The following is a 13,770-nucleotide window of genomic DNA, read 5'->3' on the forward strand; positions in this document are numbered from 1 at the left end:
ATAGACCTTGAACCACAAACCATTCTATTAAGTGATCAAATGCTAACGGACTTTGCTGCAGCTGTCCACTTCAAAGAAACAAGACCCTATGCAGAAAGGACAAGCAGCATATGTCCTTTGAGAGGGAATACCATCACAGCAAGATCAGACAGTTCTGTTATCAACAGGGGGTGGCCTCCCTTAATGACATTATAAAAACAAGATACTGGTCTCATGCTAGGAAGGCCAGATGTGTATTACTTCATCAGGAGATTTCTAGCCCTAATAATATCTCTGGAAACACAAGATCTGTTCTAAAGTGTAAAACCAGAATGGCAGACTGCCAGCTAACCTCAAAATCTATTGTCTCCTTCCTTCTGGGCATGTGCCTGCCCATTTCCCTTCCAGCTAGGTGTGACTAACTGTGAGTCATGGAATGTACACAGAATGATGTATGCCACTTCTGGGTCATTTAAAACTTACTACAAGCTGCTTATCCTGTGGTTAGCTTCCTGCACCCCCTGCCTGCCCCCAGCTTCAACCATGTAGTTGAAGACAACAACCTAAGGAGTAGTGGGTCAATACACAAGGAACCTGGATTCCAACTGGCCTTGCGGGGAAGAGCTGCCCAGCTAGCCTCAAGTGGCCATACTGATAAGTGAGAAAGAAACAGATATCTACTTTATGGAATCCACTGGGATCTCTTAACCCTAACTTTAGCTTAAGCTTTACTCTAACTCATACAAATAGTAGTCACACATATTTTCTCTTAGACTTGGGAGTTCATATTTCTGCTCCCATTGTTTTTCAGTTTCTCATTGCCCCAAAGGAAACAAGCATACTTACTCCACTGCTTTCTTGTAGATTTCAATGGCCTTCTCCAAGTCTCCCTCCAGCAAGTGGATCTTCCCCAGCATTATGTAAGTCAGATCATGCCTACTGAGCTGTAGAGCATTGTACAACTGGTCTTGTGCCTAACGAGGTTGATGGAGTAAACAGAACCAGATCATTACAACTGAGAAGTAAAAAGACATGGCTTTGTATGGCTAATTTAGAGACAAAGTTTCTACTCTACTAATGTAGTAATATCACATTTCAGCAAATAGGCCCCAGAAGCTGAAGAACCAAAGCCTATTAAAACTGTGCTCCTTGACAGGACAGCTGGCAATATGGGGTGTTAGCCTCTAGAGCCACTTGGGAGAGTTTAACCTTTCTGAGTGTTCTCTGCTTCTTGATATTCACACCAATGACTCATACTTCATAAGTCAAACAAAGCATTATAGTACAGTATAGAGTACTGCACCAAACTTGATTCCAGTTGCACCACTGACCAACTGTGCAACCTTCCCCAGAGTGGGCCTCATTTCCCCACCAATATGATAATGAATGAGTGAATGGCTCTTATTCACTCAACAAGCATCCACTGAGTACCTGCTGTTGTAGGTGCTAAGGATACTAGAGTTAACAACCTCTTTGCTCTAGAAGAGCTTGTATTCTAGTTGATGATCAAAAGGGCTTCATTTAGTCACTCATTGATTCAAAAAGTGTTTACATAAATGCCAGGTATTACATTTTGCTTAGCCTATTAGCTTTACATGAAATCTAATTCTCCTCATCGGTACAGGTCCAACCAAAGATCGAGTCTGCCCTTCCCTAGCTCAGAGTAATCCTATGAATAGAAATGTACTTGCTCCAACCAAATATATAAAAAGCTATAAAACTGTATGTAGATCTATCCAGAAAACCTAAGGGGCTCACTAAATATAAACAAATACGTACATATGTGTATGTGTGTGTAGTTATATATACACACACACACAACACATACCTATATATACACACACACATATCTTACAGGAGAAAAAGTTACACTTACACCTCAATGGCTGAAATGCAGATTTTTTTTTTCCCACAACTGAGGGATAGATTGGATTGCACCAGGTTTCAAACTGATGTAAATTAAACAATGTGAAATGAGTATTAAGCTATTCAGGTTCTCAGTCCTGTCAGCAATGGGGAAAGGATGACACTCTCCCCAAGCCCACCATGGTTAACTTTTGGAGCTCTCAACAATTTCAGGTCCAGCCCTCGATTAAGATACATGTATTTTTTTTCTTTATCTGAGTACCAAGATCAGCTCAAATTGTTTTTTCTGAAGCCTACAGCTTAATCACAATGAAATAAAAGTTCTCATCACGGAAAATTACCTTAAAAACTGAGAACTCTCAGAAATCAGATGCGCTTAAAATTTTAAATCTCCAATGACCTTAGAAAGTAAAATTAGTTGCTGTTAGAGCACAAGATAGCTCATGTGGTCATGACTACACCTGTAAGACTTACAGGTCCCCTCTGTGATATCTAAGTTTATCCAGCATTTGTTTCTATACTGGAAAATTAAACTGGCGGTGGAGAGAACGAAGAGAGGCGAAAAGTGATTAGATTGCCATTCCCTCTTCTAGAATATTTCAATTTCTTGCTAAAACCAGAAAAAACAGGTGGATAATGACAAATTAGGGGTGGGAAATGGGAGTAAATTTATAAGGCATTCTAAATTTTCGTTTCCAATCACCTCTGCTAGAGCTAAGAATAACACAAAAAGAACAATGGCACCTCTGCAACAATGTGTGTACCCTCAATAAAATCCCGGGTAGCCAGCCAACTGCCACCACCATTTCTATAAATTACCTTGTTGAACTGCTTCAGGTAAATGTAGCAAACTCCTAAGTTATGGCAGATCTCCTACACACGAAGAAAGGGAGAAGGCTTAGGTGTCACAGGCGATATTAGAGTGAAACAATAGGCATCTGGAGACTGTTGCTGCCCAACAACATGTAAACTTTAAAACATGCACTATAGCTAGTAATTTTTTAATAGAGTTCATACTTAACTAAAATAAATTCAACTCCACCAAATGGATTCCTTAACTTAAAAAAAAATGGAACTTATGAGAGAGAAAAGCAGAATAAACAAGTGATCTTCCTGGGTCTATGTGGTACCCAGCCCACCCCCATGCCTTAGTTTTCTCTAAGAGCCATCCACCACCCACACCCTTTGCGCCCTCATCTCAAGACACTACTCACAGTCCCTGCTGAGAGGGCAGCTGGGCCAATCAGATTCCTTTCCCTAGAAATCTGGTTTGGAACAGAGCCTGCTAGCTGCAAGTATTAGATTTACTAGGTGATGTGGACTTGGGGACTGACAGCACCACCTTAAAGGCCACTGTGATGGGATATATTGTCACTGGAGTGGGTCTGTAGCAATCTACAGCAGCAGTCACCAAATCAAATCTGTCCCCTGCCTTTCTTTATAAATAAAGTTTTATTTGAACACAGGCATACCTGAATGTTTATGTATTATCTATGGATCTTTTGCATTACAACTACAGAATTAAATAGTTTTAACAGAGACTATATGGAGCCATAAAACTTCAAATATTTACTATTTGGCCCTTTACAGAAAGTTTGCCAACCCCTAATCTAACCACAGGGTCACTATGAGTCAGAATTAACAACGGGTTTTTCTGGTTAATCACAGAAAGAAAAAATGAAGCAGATGTACAGAATAGCCATCTTGGTTGCTGACAGCTTTCTAAGTCTTGTTCACTTCAATTCCAAACTGTATTTCCTGACCTTGAGTTCTACACAATTTCTCAAATTCCCTTATTAATAAATTCCCCTTTATTTAAGGTGGACCCTGGAGAAGCAGTGGTTAAGAGCTTGGCTGCTAACCAAAAGGTCAGCTGTTCAAATCCACTAGCAACTCCTTGGAAAACCTATGAGGCAGCTCCACTCTGTCCTATAGGGTCGCTGTGAGTTGGAAATTGGCGTGACGGCAAAGGGTTTGGCTTTTTTGTTTTGTTTTGTTATTTAAGGTAACTTTACAGAAAGCAAGGGCAAGAAAACTGCCCTTCGGAATCACAGTAAGGACCACCCTGTTGGTAGTGCAAAGTTATGAAAAAATATGATTTTTAACTGGATAGTTAGTCAAATAATCAAGTGCAAGTATAAAATAAAGACATTTTTGGCATGTAGAATTCAGTAATAACATAAGACAGACAAATGATAAGTGGACCCATTAGCATGTTTATTAATAAGAATGGAAAGTTCTCCACTTACCCAATCTTTCTCGTTAAGTTTAGCTGCTTCATTATATACTTCTATGGCAGCTTTATGTTTTCCCAAAAGAAATCTATGGAAGAAATATTTTCCATAATTATTACCTCAAGCCTTTTACAAGACTAACCCCACTAGCCCTGCATTTCACTCATATTCCATCCAACAGGAAATTCTAGAAGCCTCTTCCCTAGAAGCTGGTTGTGCCAGTTTGGCTAGTGAGGCTCCTGGATACCACTTAACGGCAAAAGATCTTTTGGTAGGGATTGCACTGGCAGCTGTTCCAGGGCCTTGGTCCCCTTCTACACCAATTTTAGTGAAAGGCTTTTGTAATGTTTTTTTTTCCACAGTGTACTACACAAATGCAGACCAAAACAGAAACAAGCCAGATCATATGCCAAATTAAGCAACAGCTGCCATCATTTATCATGATCCATTAGGGAAACGGTATTCCCTCCCAAGCCTAAATCTCCTTCTTTGACGTTGGATCATGAGTCTGCAGAGAAACAGGGCTCTACATACAAGACAAAACAGGTATGACATTGTAGGTAAGAAAATGGAGATGGGTTCTACTTTACTACTCTGCAAAGGGGATATACCTAATACTGTATAAAGACTTTGGAGGCTGCCTGCATCCAGGAGCCTTCATTTAACAAACATTACTGAAAACCTCTGTGTGTCAAGTATCATGCTAGTGTTGGGTCAGCAGATGGGAAGAATTCCATGGGTTGCCAATATGATCAAGGGACTCAGGGCACAAGATGTCACTATTCACATTATAAATAACATCAGTGTTCCCTCATCAAACTAGAATATACAGTATTTAAAATATTCAGTTCCTTAATACTAGTTATCTTCTCAAATTTCACTATTAATTCACACTCTTAAAAGTGAATTCCAATATATCTACTAAGCCCATTCCCCATGTATCAAGTGCTCACGCTGCCAGCAACAGCCTCCACCTGAAAAGACACTGCATGTTGTTTTCTGTGAGTACCCTAGTGCTCTCAAGCTGCAGTACTCACAACGATCTGGCCACCTGCTTGAGGTTGTCAGTAGACTGAGGGCTGAGAACAGCACACGTCTGAAACAGTTCTAGAGATTCTTGGATACGTCCTTCCAGGCGAAATATCAATGCTGCCAAGAAATAGAAAATGCAGAAAATAAAACCATGTTCTGGGAAGAATAGGGCCCTGGCATGAGAAAAGTTGGAGAAGAGGGAGGTGGGAAATCCCATCAAATAGACCCCGTGGATATCTTTAATACAATCAGATATGACTTCAGATGGGTTATGTATGGAAACTGACCCTTGAAACAAGGAGCAAAGTTGTTGACAAGCTCAAACTTCTTTTAATAAGGAAGCTCAAGCCTATTTACTTTTCCCAGCATCCACCACACTGATAATCAGATGCCTTGAAAACTATAACACAATACAAAGTCAACAGAAAAATACATTGGGTTTCTATACACCAACAATGGGCAATCTGAAAAGGAAACTAAAGAAACAATTCTACTTACAATAGTATCTAAAAGAATAAAATACCTGAGGCGAGGCCAAGATGGCAGAGTAGTCAGACACTTTAGGTGGTCCCTCTTACAATGACCCGAAAAAACAAGTGAATCAATTATATATGACAATCTGGGAGCCCTAAACATCAAAGGCAAAGTTGAGGAATTAGACTGAGTGGCAGGAGGAGGGTGAGATGGTTCAGAAGCAGTGAGGAGTTGCCAGACCTGACCCAGCAAGAAGTGGCACACTGCAGGCCAGATGGGCTGACAACTGTGGTGAGGGAAGCAGTGGTGTTCAGGAGAGACCGAGCGATAGAGTCTGCTCTACCATCCCGAACCAGCGAGAAGCGGTCCTCAATCGTCAAAAGATAAGTACATGTATCTAACCTACAGTGCGGATTTAAAAACACCCCATTTAGGAAGAACCTCTCTCTCTGTTCCCTCCCTGCTCTGCACCGGGTCCCTGGCCGGCTTCAGTGATTGCCAATTGCCGCTTCCCCTGGGCCAGAAGTAGGGGCCCTCACGTGCCCTGAGCCATTCTCCCGACCTGGGAGAGGGAACAAATTAATAAACAGGAAAAAATAATCGGCCAGCTCCCCTAAGCTGGGAACTCAGGGCAGGTACAACTCCTTTGCCTAGGCATAGACATGAGAGGTTCACGGACTCTGAATGCCTTTCACCCCTGCATAGACCTGTGTGGGCCCATTTCAATAGCGTAGACCCTCATTAGCACAGTACAACAGGGTGTATACCTGAAGCCTAACTTCACTGTATCAGCTATACGGTAGAGTGGCAGGGTTTTTGTGTGTGTGTGTGTGTGTGCACTTTGGGTGAAAGTTTACGAACCAAGTTGGTCTCTCATTCAAAAGGCCATACACACCCTGCCGTGTACTCCTAGCTGCTCTCCCCTTAATGAAACAGCACACTCCTCCTCTCCACCCTGTATTCCCCGTGTCCATTCAATCAGCTCCTGTCCTCCTCTTTCTTCTCCTCTTGCCACCAGACAGGGGTTCCCTGCATGATCTCACGTGTCTACTTTAGCTACGAAGTTCACTCCTAACCAGCATCACTGTCTCTCTTATAGTCCAGGCCAATACCTGTATGTAGAGTTGGTTTCAAGAACAGTTCCAATCTTGGGCTATCAAAGGGTCCAGGGACCATGACTGTCAGGGCCCCTCCGGTCTCAGTCAGACCATTAAGCCTGGTCTTTTTATGAGAATTTAAGATCTGCATCCCACTGTTCTCCTGCTCCATCAGGGATTCACTGTTCTGTTCCCTGTCAGGGCAGTAATCGGTGGTAGCCAGGCACCATCTAGTTCTTCAGGTCTCAGGCTAATGAAGTCTCTGGTTTATGTGGCCCATTCTGTCTCCTGGGCTCATATTTACCTTGTGTCTTTGGTGTTCTTTATTCTCCTTTGCTCCAGGTGGGTTGAGACCAATTTATGCATATTAGATGGCCGCTTGCTAGCGTTTAAGACCCCAGACACCTCTCATCAAAGTGGAATGTAGACCGTTTTCTTAATACATTTTGTTATAGAGTGGCAGCTTTTTGACATTTGACATCACTCTGCCCATTAAGCAGGATCCTTACCTACTCACATCAGGGGCCTGAGAACTAGTGACTCCACCCACACCATCTAGCTACCTACTACAGGGGTCCAAGAATAAGTGGTGCCTCCCAGTCCTTACAGCCAACAGCACTGGGTGCCCACAGTAGCTGGCTGTAAAACCCACCCACCCAGACATTCTAGGGAACAGGGATAAGCTTTCCTCCCAGGCACTCAGGGGCAGCTGTCACCCCCCTGCTCTGCTTAGTGCATGACCTCCTACTGCAGCCAGATACTTGTGCCTACTCCAATCACCCCTGCCCATCTAGGACTGTAGGTAACAGCCTGCACCATGCACTTGGTGATAGTGATCGACTATCTGGACACCTGAGCTAAATCCATACAAGAAAAGTAAATGGACTCCCAGGCTCACATACCTAGTAACAAATCTAACCACCTGGTGACAGGAAGTTAGAGCTTCAAAGGCACCAATAATCAAACTAGATCACACGGGCAGCCTATGTGGACATATCAAAACAAAACAAGAAACTAGGACACAGTAAGCAAACATAAAATAAATAACTTACTGATGGCTCAGAGACAACAGTCAATATCAAATCACATAAAGAGGCAGACCATGATAGCTTCAGCAAGCTCCCAAAACAAAGAATCAAGAAATCTTCCAGAGGAAGAGGACTTCTGGAATTACCAGAGGTAGAATACAAAAGATTAATGTACAGAACTCTTCAAGAAATCAGGAAGGAGATCAGGCAAAACACAGAACAATCCAAGAACACACAGACAAAGCAAAAGAGAAACTTACGAAGATTATAGAAGAGCACAATGACATATGTAACAGGCTGTTAGAATCCATAGATAGCAAACAGGAATCCAGAAGATTAACAATAAAAATTCAGAGTTAGACAACTCAAAAGAAAGTCCTAAGAGCAGAATTGAGGCAATGAAAGTCTGAATTAGTAAGACTGAGGATAAAGCACTAGACACCAACTTATTTGAGGAAAAATCAGATAAAAGAATTTAAAAAAATGAAGACACTCTAAGAATTATGTGGAACTCTATCAAGAGGAGTAACCTACGAATGATCAGAGTACCAGAATGGGGGTGGGGGGATAACATAAAATACAGAGAGAATTGTTGAAGATTTGTTGGCAGAAAACTTCCCTGATATCATGAAAGATGAGAAGATAGCTATCCAAGATGCTCATCAAACCCCACACAAGGTAGATTCCAAAAGGAAGTCACCAAGACATATTATAATCAAACTTGCCGAAACCAAAGATTAAAGGAGAATTTTAAGAGCGGCTAGGGATAAACGAAAAGTCATCTACAAAGAACAGTCAATAAGACTAAGCTCGGACTACTCAGCAGAAACCATGCAGGCAAGAAGGCAATGGGATGACATACATAAAACCTTGAAAGAAAAAAAACTGCCAGCCAAGAACTATATACCCAGCAAAACTGTCTCTCAAATATGATGGTAAAATTAGGGCATTTCCAGATAAAAAGAAGTTTAGGAAATTTGCAAAAGCCTAACAAAAGTTACAAGAAATACTAAAGGGAGTCCTTTGGTTAGAAAATCAGTAACATCAGATAACAACCCAAGACTAGAACACAGGACAGAGCAACCAGATATAAACCCAGATAGGGAAGGCACAAAAATAAATCAAAGCTAAAACCTTTAAAATAGGGAAAAAGAGACATCAATATGTAAAAGATGACAACATTAAAACAAAAAAGAGGGACTAAAAAATGTAGTCATAGATCTTTCATATGGAGAGGAAGTCAAGGCTAAATAAATAAATAAAAGATTGGTTTAAACTTTGAAAAATAGGGGTAAATATTAATGTAACCACAAAGGAAACTAACAATCCTACACATGAAAATAAGAAGCAAGAAAAACATAAAGACTCAGCAAATACAAAGAATAAAATACCTAAGAATAAGTTTAACAAGGGAGGTAAAAAACTTGTACACTGAAAACTCTAAAATATTACTGGAAGAAATTAAAGAAGACCTAAATAAATGGAAAAGCATTCCCTGTTCATGGACTGGAAGATATAATATTGCTAAGAAGCAAAGCAATCTACAGAACCAATTAATCTCTATCAAAATTCCAACAGTCTTCTTTGCAGAAATGGAAAAGCCAATCCTCAAATTTATACTTACAAATTTGCGATTTGCACTTTGCAATTACACATTAATTTGAGGATTGGCCCTGATAGCCAAAAAAATCTTGAAAAAGAAGAGCAAAGTAGGAGGATTTACACTTCCCAATGTCAAAAAATACTATAAAGCTATAATAATCAAAACAGTCTAGTACTGATATAAGGATAGCCCATAAACCATAGACAAATAGACCAATGGAACAGGATTGAGCGTTCAGAGATAAACCCATCCATCTATGGTGAATTAATTTTCAATCAAAAAAAAAAAAAAACCAAACCCAGTGCCGTCGGGTCGATTCTGGCTTAAAGCGACCCTACAGGACAGGGTAGAACTGCCCCAGAGAGTTTCCAAGGAGCGTCTGGCAGATTCAAACTGCAGACCCTTTGGTTAGCAGCTGTAGCACTTAACCACTACACCACCACGGTTTCCTAATTTTCAATAAGCATGCTAAATCCATTTAATGGGGAAAGAAAAGTCTCCTCAATAAATGATACTCAGATAACTGATCTCCACACGCAGAAGAAGGAATACAAAGGGAAACTAAAGAAATAATTCCATTTAGAATACCATCTAAAAGAATAAAATACCTAAGAAGTTAGACCCACACCTCACACCACACCTGAAAATTAACTCCAAACGGATAAAGGACTTACATACAAGAACTAAAACCATAAAACTCTTACAACAAAAGACAGGGTAATGCTTTGGGACCCAGTTTTAGGATTCTTAAATGGACTCGCATCCATGATGCCAAAAGCTTGAGCACAAAATTAAAAATTTTTGTGCATCAAAGAACTTTATTAACAAAGTGAAGAGACAACCAACAGAATGGGAAACTATTTGGGAAACATACATCTGATAAGGGTTTAATATCCAGACTATATAGAGAACTCCTACAATACAACAAAAAGGCAAACAACCCAATCAAAAAGCGAGCAAAGGACTTAAATAAACATTTCACAAAAAATATATATACAAATGGCCAACAAGCACATGAAAAGATGCTCATGTCATTAGTCATTAGGGAAATGCAAATCAAAACCACAATGAGATACTATTTCACATCCACTAGGGTAGGATGGCTATTATCAGGAAAATGGAAAATAACAAATGTTAGCAAGGATGTAGAGAAATTGGAAACCTCATCCACTGCTGGTGGGATTAGAAAATGGTGCAGTCACTGTAGGAAACAGTTTGACAGCTCCTCAAAAAGTTAAACATAGAATTACCATGTGACCCAGCAATTCTACCCATAGGTATATACCCAAAAGACTTGAAAGCAGAGACTCAAACAAATACTTGTACACCAGTTTCATAGCAGCATTATTCACAATAGCCAGAAGGTGGAAAAAACCCAGTGTCCACCAATGAATGAATGAATAAGCAAAATGTGGTATACACATCCAAAGGAGTATTATTCAGCCATAAACAAGATGAAGCTCTAATACATGCTAGGACAAGCATAAACCTTGACAGCATGCCAAGTGAAATAAATCAGACAACAGGACAATGTATGAAATATTTAGAATAGACAAATGCGTAGAAAGCAAAGTTTTTTACTGATTACCAGGGGCAGCTGAGAGGGAGAAATAAGAAGTTATTACTTAAGGAACACAATTGTACACTTAAAAATGGCTGATATGTTTTGCTATGTTATTTTATCACAATAAAAATTTTTTTTAATTATCATACAAACTCTTTTTACAATAAGAACATCCTTGAACTTTACGATCAGAAATGCTATTTATCATGATAATTTAGACTTCTACCTAATAGTTTTCAAGGAGAACCCTCAAATGGGCAAATAGAATCAATACCCCAAGTCCAACAAGGAGATTCTGGCAAAGAACACAGTAGTATTTCAGACTTTGGTTTTCAGTATAACAATTTTTCCAATCAGAACCAAGAATTTTTCCTAGGTCTAAGTTTTCAGAAGGATATACATACTTAAGTATTTATCAGGCATTGAAAGTCTGGAACTTGTGATATGGGGAATAATAAAGCATGTTTCTTGTCATAATGACCTATTATCTTACAATTCTGCCAGAAAAATTATACATTAATCTGATAACTACAACTGCAATGAATGGTAAACTAAAACCATTCATTTACACCAAAGAATCAAAAAGAAAGTTCATGGGAAAGCTAAGGATGCAATTTTTGGCATTAAAGAGTAAAGTATAAGCCACTGCTCCTATGTTTGGTTTCTGATGAATTTAACTTATTCTTTGCTTTATCCTGTATACCGCTAGGATTCTTTCCGCCACACTGACTCACCTTACAGAAATCCTCAAGCCTTTTCTCATCTCTTTTAGCCTGAGTACAAGCAACCCTTCCAAAAGCATCTTCTGCCCCTGAAATCACTGCATGAGGCAGGGATCCTAAGCATCCATTCTGAAAAACACTGGCAAGAAACTACAAAAGGGGTGAAGGAGTCGATGAAATTTTTTTTAACAGTACTAGTCATTCCTGAAGTCAAATTCAGCACAAGTATTATGTTCGGATTTCCAAAAAAGAGAATAGTGAATAAGACCTTTAAGGAACATGTACTTGAATTTAAGTACTTCACAAGTTCTTTGCACTTTTTCAAGAACCTAGGCACTGTGTGCCTTTCTCTAGTAAGAGAAGAAATGCATGTCTTACCTTGTACATAGATGGCATATTCACACAATCCCTGAGTCTCCTGAAGCTGTTCTTTGATAACAGCCTGAAAAAGGAAGAATACTTCTGAGTAGTGGTGACGTATCTTTAACTGTCTCTAAGAAAAGACAGACATACGCAAGGGACATATATAAGAAACCTAGGGTACTAGTAATAACTAAAATAGTTCATTCAGAATTTTTTTTAATATTAACTCTTGTTATGATTAGTTATTCTAGAACAGGGATTGGCAAACTACAGTCTGCAGGCTAAAACTGACATGGCCTGTTTTTGTACAGCTGTTGAGTTTTTATATTTTTAAAGGATTATTTTTAAAAAAAGAAGCATCCTTAATGGGTGGGGTGATGAAAACACTGTGGAAAGAAATAGTGGTACTGGTTGCAAAAAAAAAAAAAAAGCGACAGAGACCATGTGTGGCCTGCAAAGCCTGAAATAAAATTGCATCACCCCCTGTCTAGAATCTAGGGAAACTGACAAGGCTATGAAAAGATTTCCAAGCACCACTGTAGATGCCACAGACACTAGCATATGATGAACAAAACATAAGTTCTACCTTTCTACTATGATGAACTAAGCCCAGAGTGCTATAAAAGCTCAGAGGACAAGCACGTGATTCAATCTTGGAACATCAGGGAAGGCTTTCCAGAGTAAACAGTTTCAAACCCTGTGCTGGCAGGGTGTAGAAAACAAGCTGAGGTGGCCATGAGAAGGGTTTACAATGCCATGCTAAAAATTTGAGGGTCATGGGAAAATCATGACAGATTTTAAGCAAGGAGTAACCTGATCCTACTTGCTCTACAGAAAAATCATTTTTGGAGCACTGCTGAAAGTAAAGGGCATGGAGAGGTTGGCAGAAGAATTCTTGTGGTAATTTAAGTAAAAATGATGCAGATTATCTACGGCTTGGAAAGGGAAAAATGTGGACTATTTCAAGAGACAGTAAGAGAAGAAGGATCTCCAGAGCTTGATTATCATCTATGGGAGATGGGGATCAGGAGACTTTAACAGAGACAGCTAGAGGAGTGATGACACCCAGCCCACAAACCCAGTGCCCTCGAGTCGATTCCAACTCATAGCGACCCTATAGGACAGAGTAGAACTGCCCCATAGAGTCTCCAAGGAGCGCCTGGCACATTCAAACTACCGACCCTTTGGTTAGCAGCCGTAGCACTTAACCACTACGCCACCAGGGTTTCCTGAATGATGATACCGCCCCTGAAATGGGGAACCCAAGGAGTAAGTTTGGAAGGGAAGTAGATAAATTCAGCTACAGAAAAGATGAATTTAAAATGCTTGTGAGACATTCAATAGGTATAAAACTGGCCTAGAGATCAAGAGGAAGTGTGTAGAATGAACAGAGAAAGGGGTCAAGGGACGGATCCTGGGAACATACCTAACCCTTAAGAAATGAGCAGAGAAAGGGAAGACAAAAAAGGAAATTGAGAAGTTGTCAAAAAGCAAAAAGGAAACTAGAAAAAAGTAATATTGTGAATATCATGGAAGGAAAAGAAGAAATTTTCCAAGATTGATACTGGTACTAATGCTCACCATCTCTGTGCCTTGCCACAGTTTACACCTACGACAAACTAAGAGATATGATACTTACTCATCCTACTCTTACACACTGAGTATATGCTTCCCTTGGGTTTTTGTGGCTTATCATTTGTTTCTCAAATTATAAATGTCACAGGTATAAATGAAAGATCACAACCTTAGAAGCATTACAAAACTCTGAATGCCAAAAAAATTTTAAAAAACCAATACCAAGGATAAGT

General features: G+C 39.9%; 1 protein-coding gene across 3 annotated transcripts in view; it reads right to left on the reverse strand.

Annotated features, from left to right (window-relative positions):
* BBS4 (Bardet-Biedl syndrome 4) overlaps positions 1-13,770 on the reverse strand; it is a 42,628-nt gene that overhangs the window by 12,086 nt on the left and 16,772 nt on the right. For all 3 annotated transcript variants that reach the window (XM_023552894.2, XM_010593732.3, XM_064267295.1), the window contains exons 4-8: positions 11,978-12,041; positions 5,117-5,228; positions 4,095-4,167; positions 2,665-2,718; positions 826-953 (exon numbers count right to left, since the gene is read on the reverse strand). In XM_023552894.2, the coding sequence (XP_023408662.1) occupies positions 826-953; positions 2,665-2,718; positions 4,095-4,167; positions 5,117-5,228; positions 11,978-12,041 (431 nt within the window). The remainder of the gene's footprint in view (positions 1-825; positions 954-2,664; positions 2,719-4,094; positions 4,168-5,116; positions 5,229-11,977; positions 12,042-13,770) is intronic.

The sequence above is a fragment of the Loxodonta africana genome, chromosome 13 (assembly GCF_030014295.1).
Source record: "Loxodonta africana isolate mLoxAfr1 chromosome 13, mLoxAfr1.hap2, whole genome shotgun sequence".
Taxonomy (NCBI): domain Eukaryota; kingdom Metazoa; phylum Chordata; class Mammalia; order Proboscidea; family Elephantidae; genus Loxodonta; species Loxodonta africana.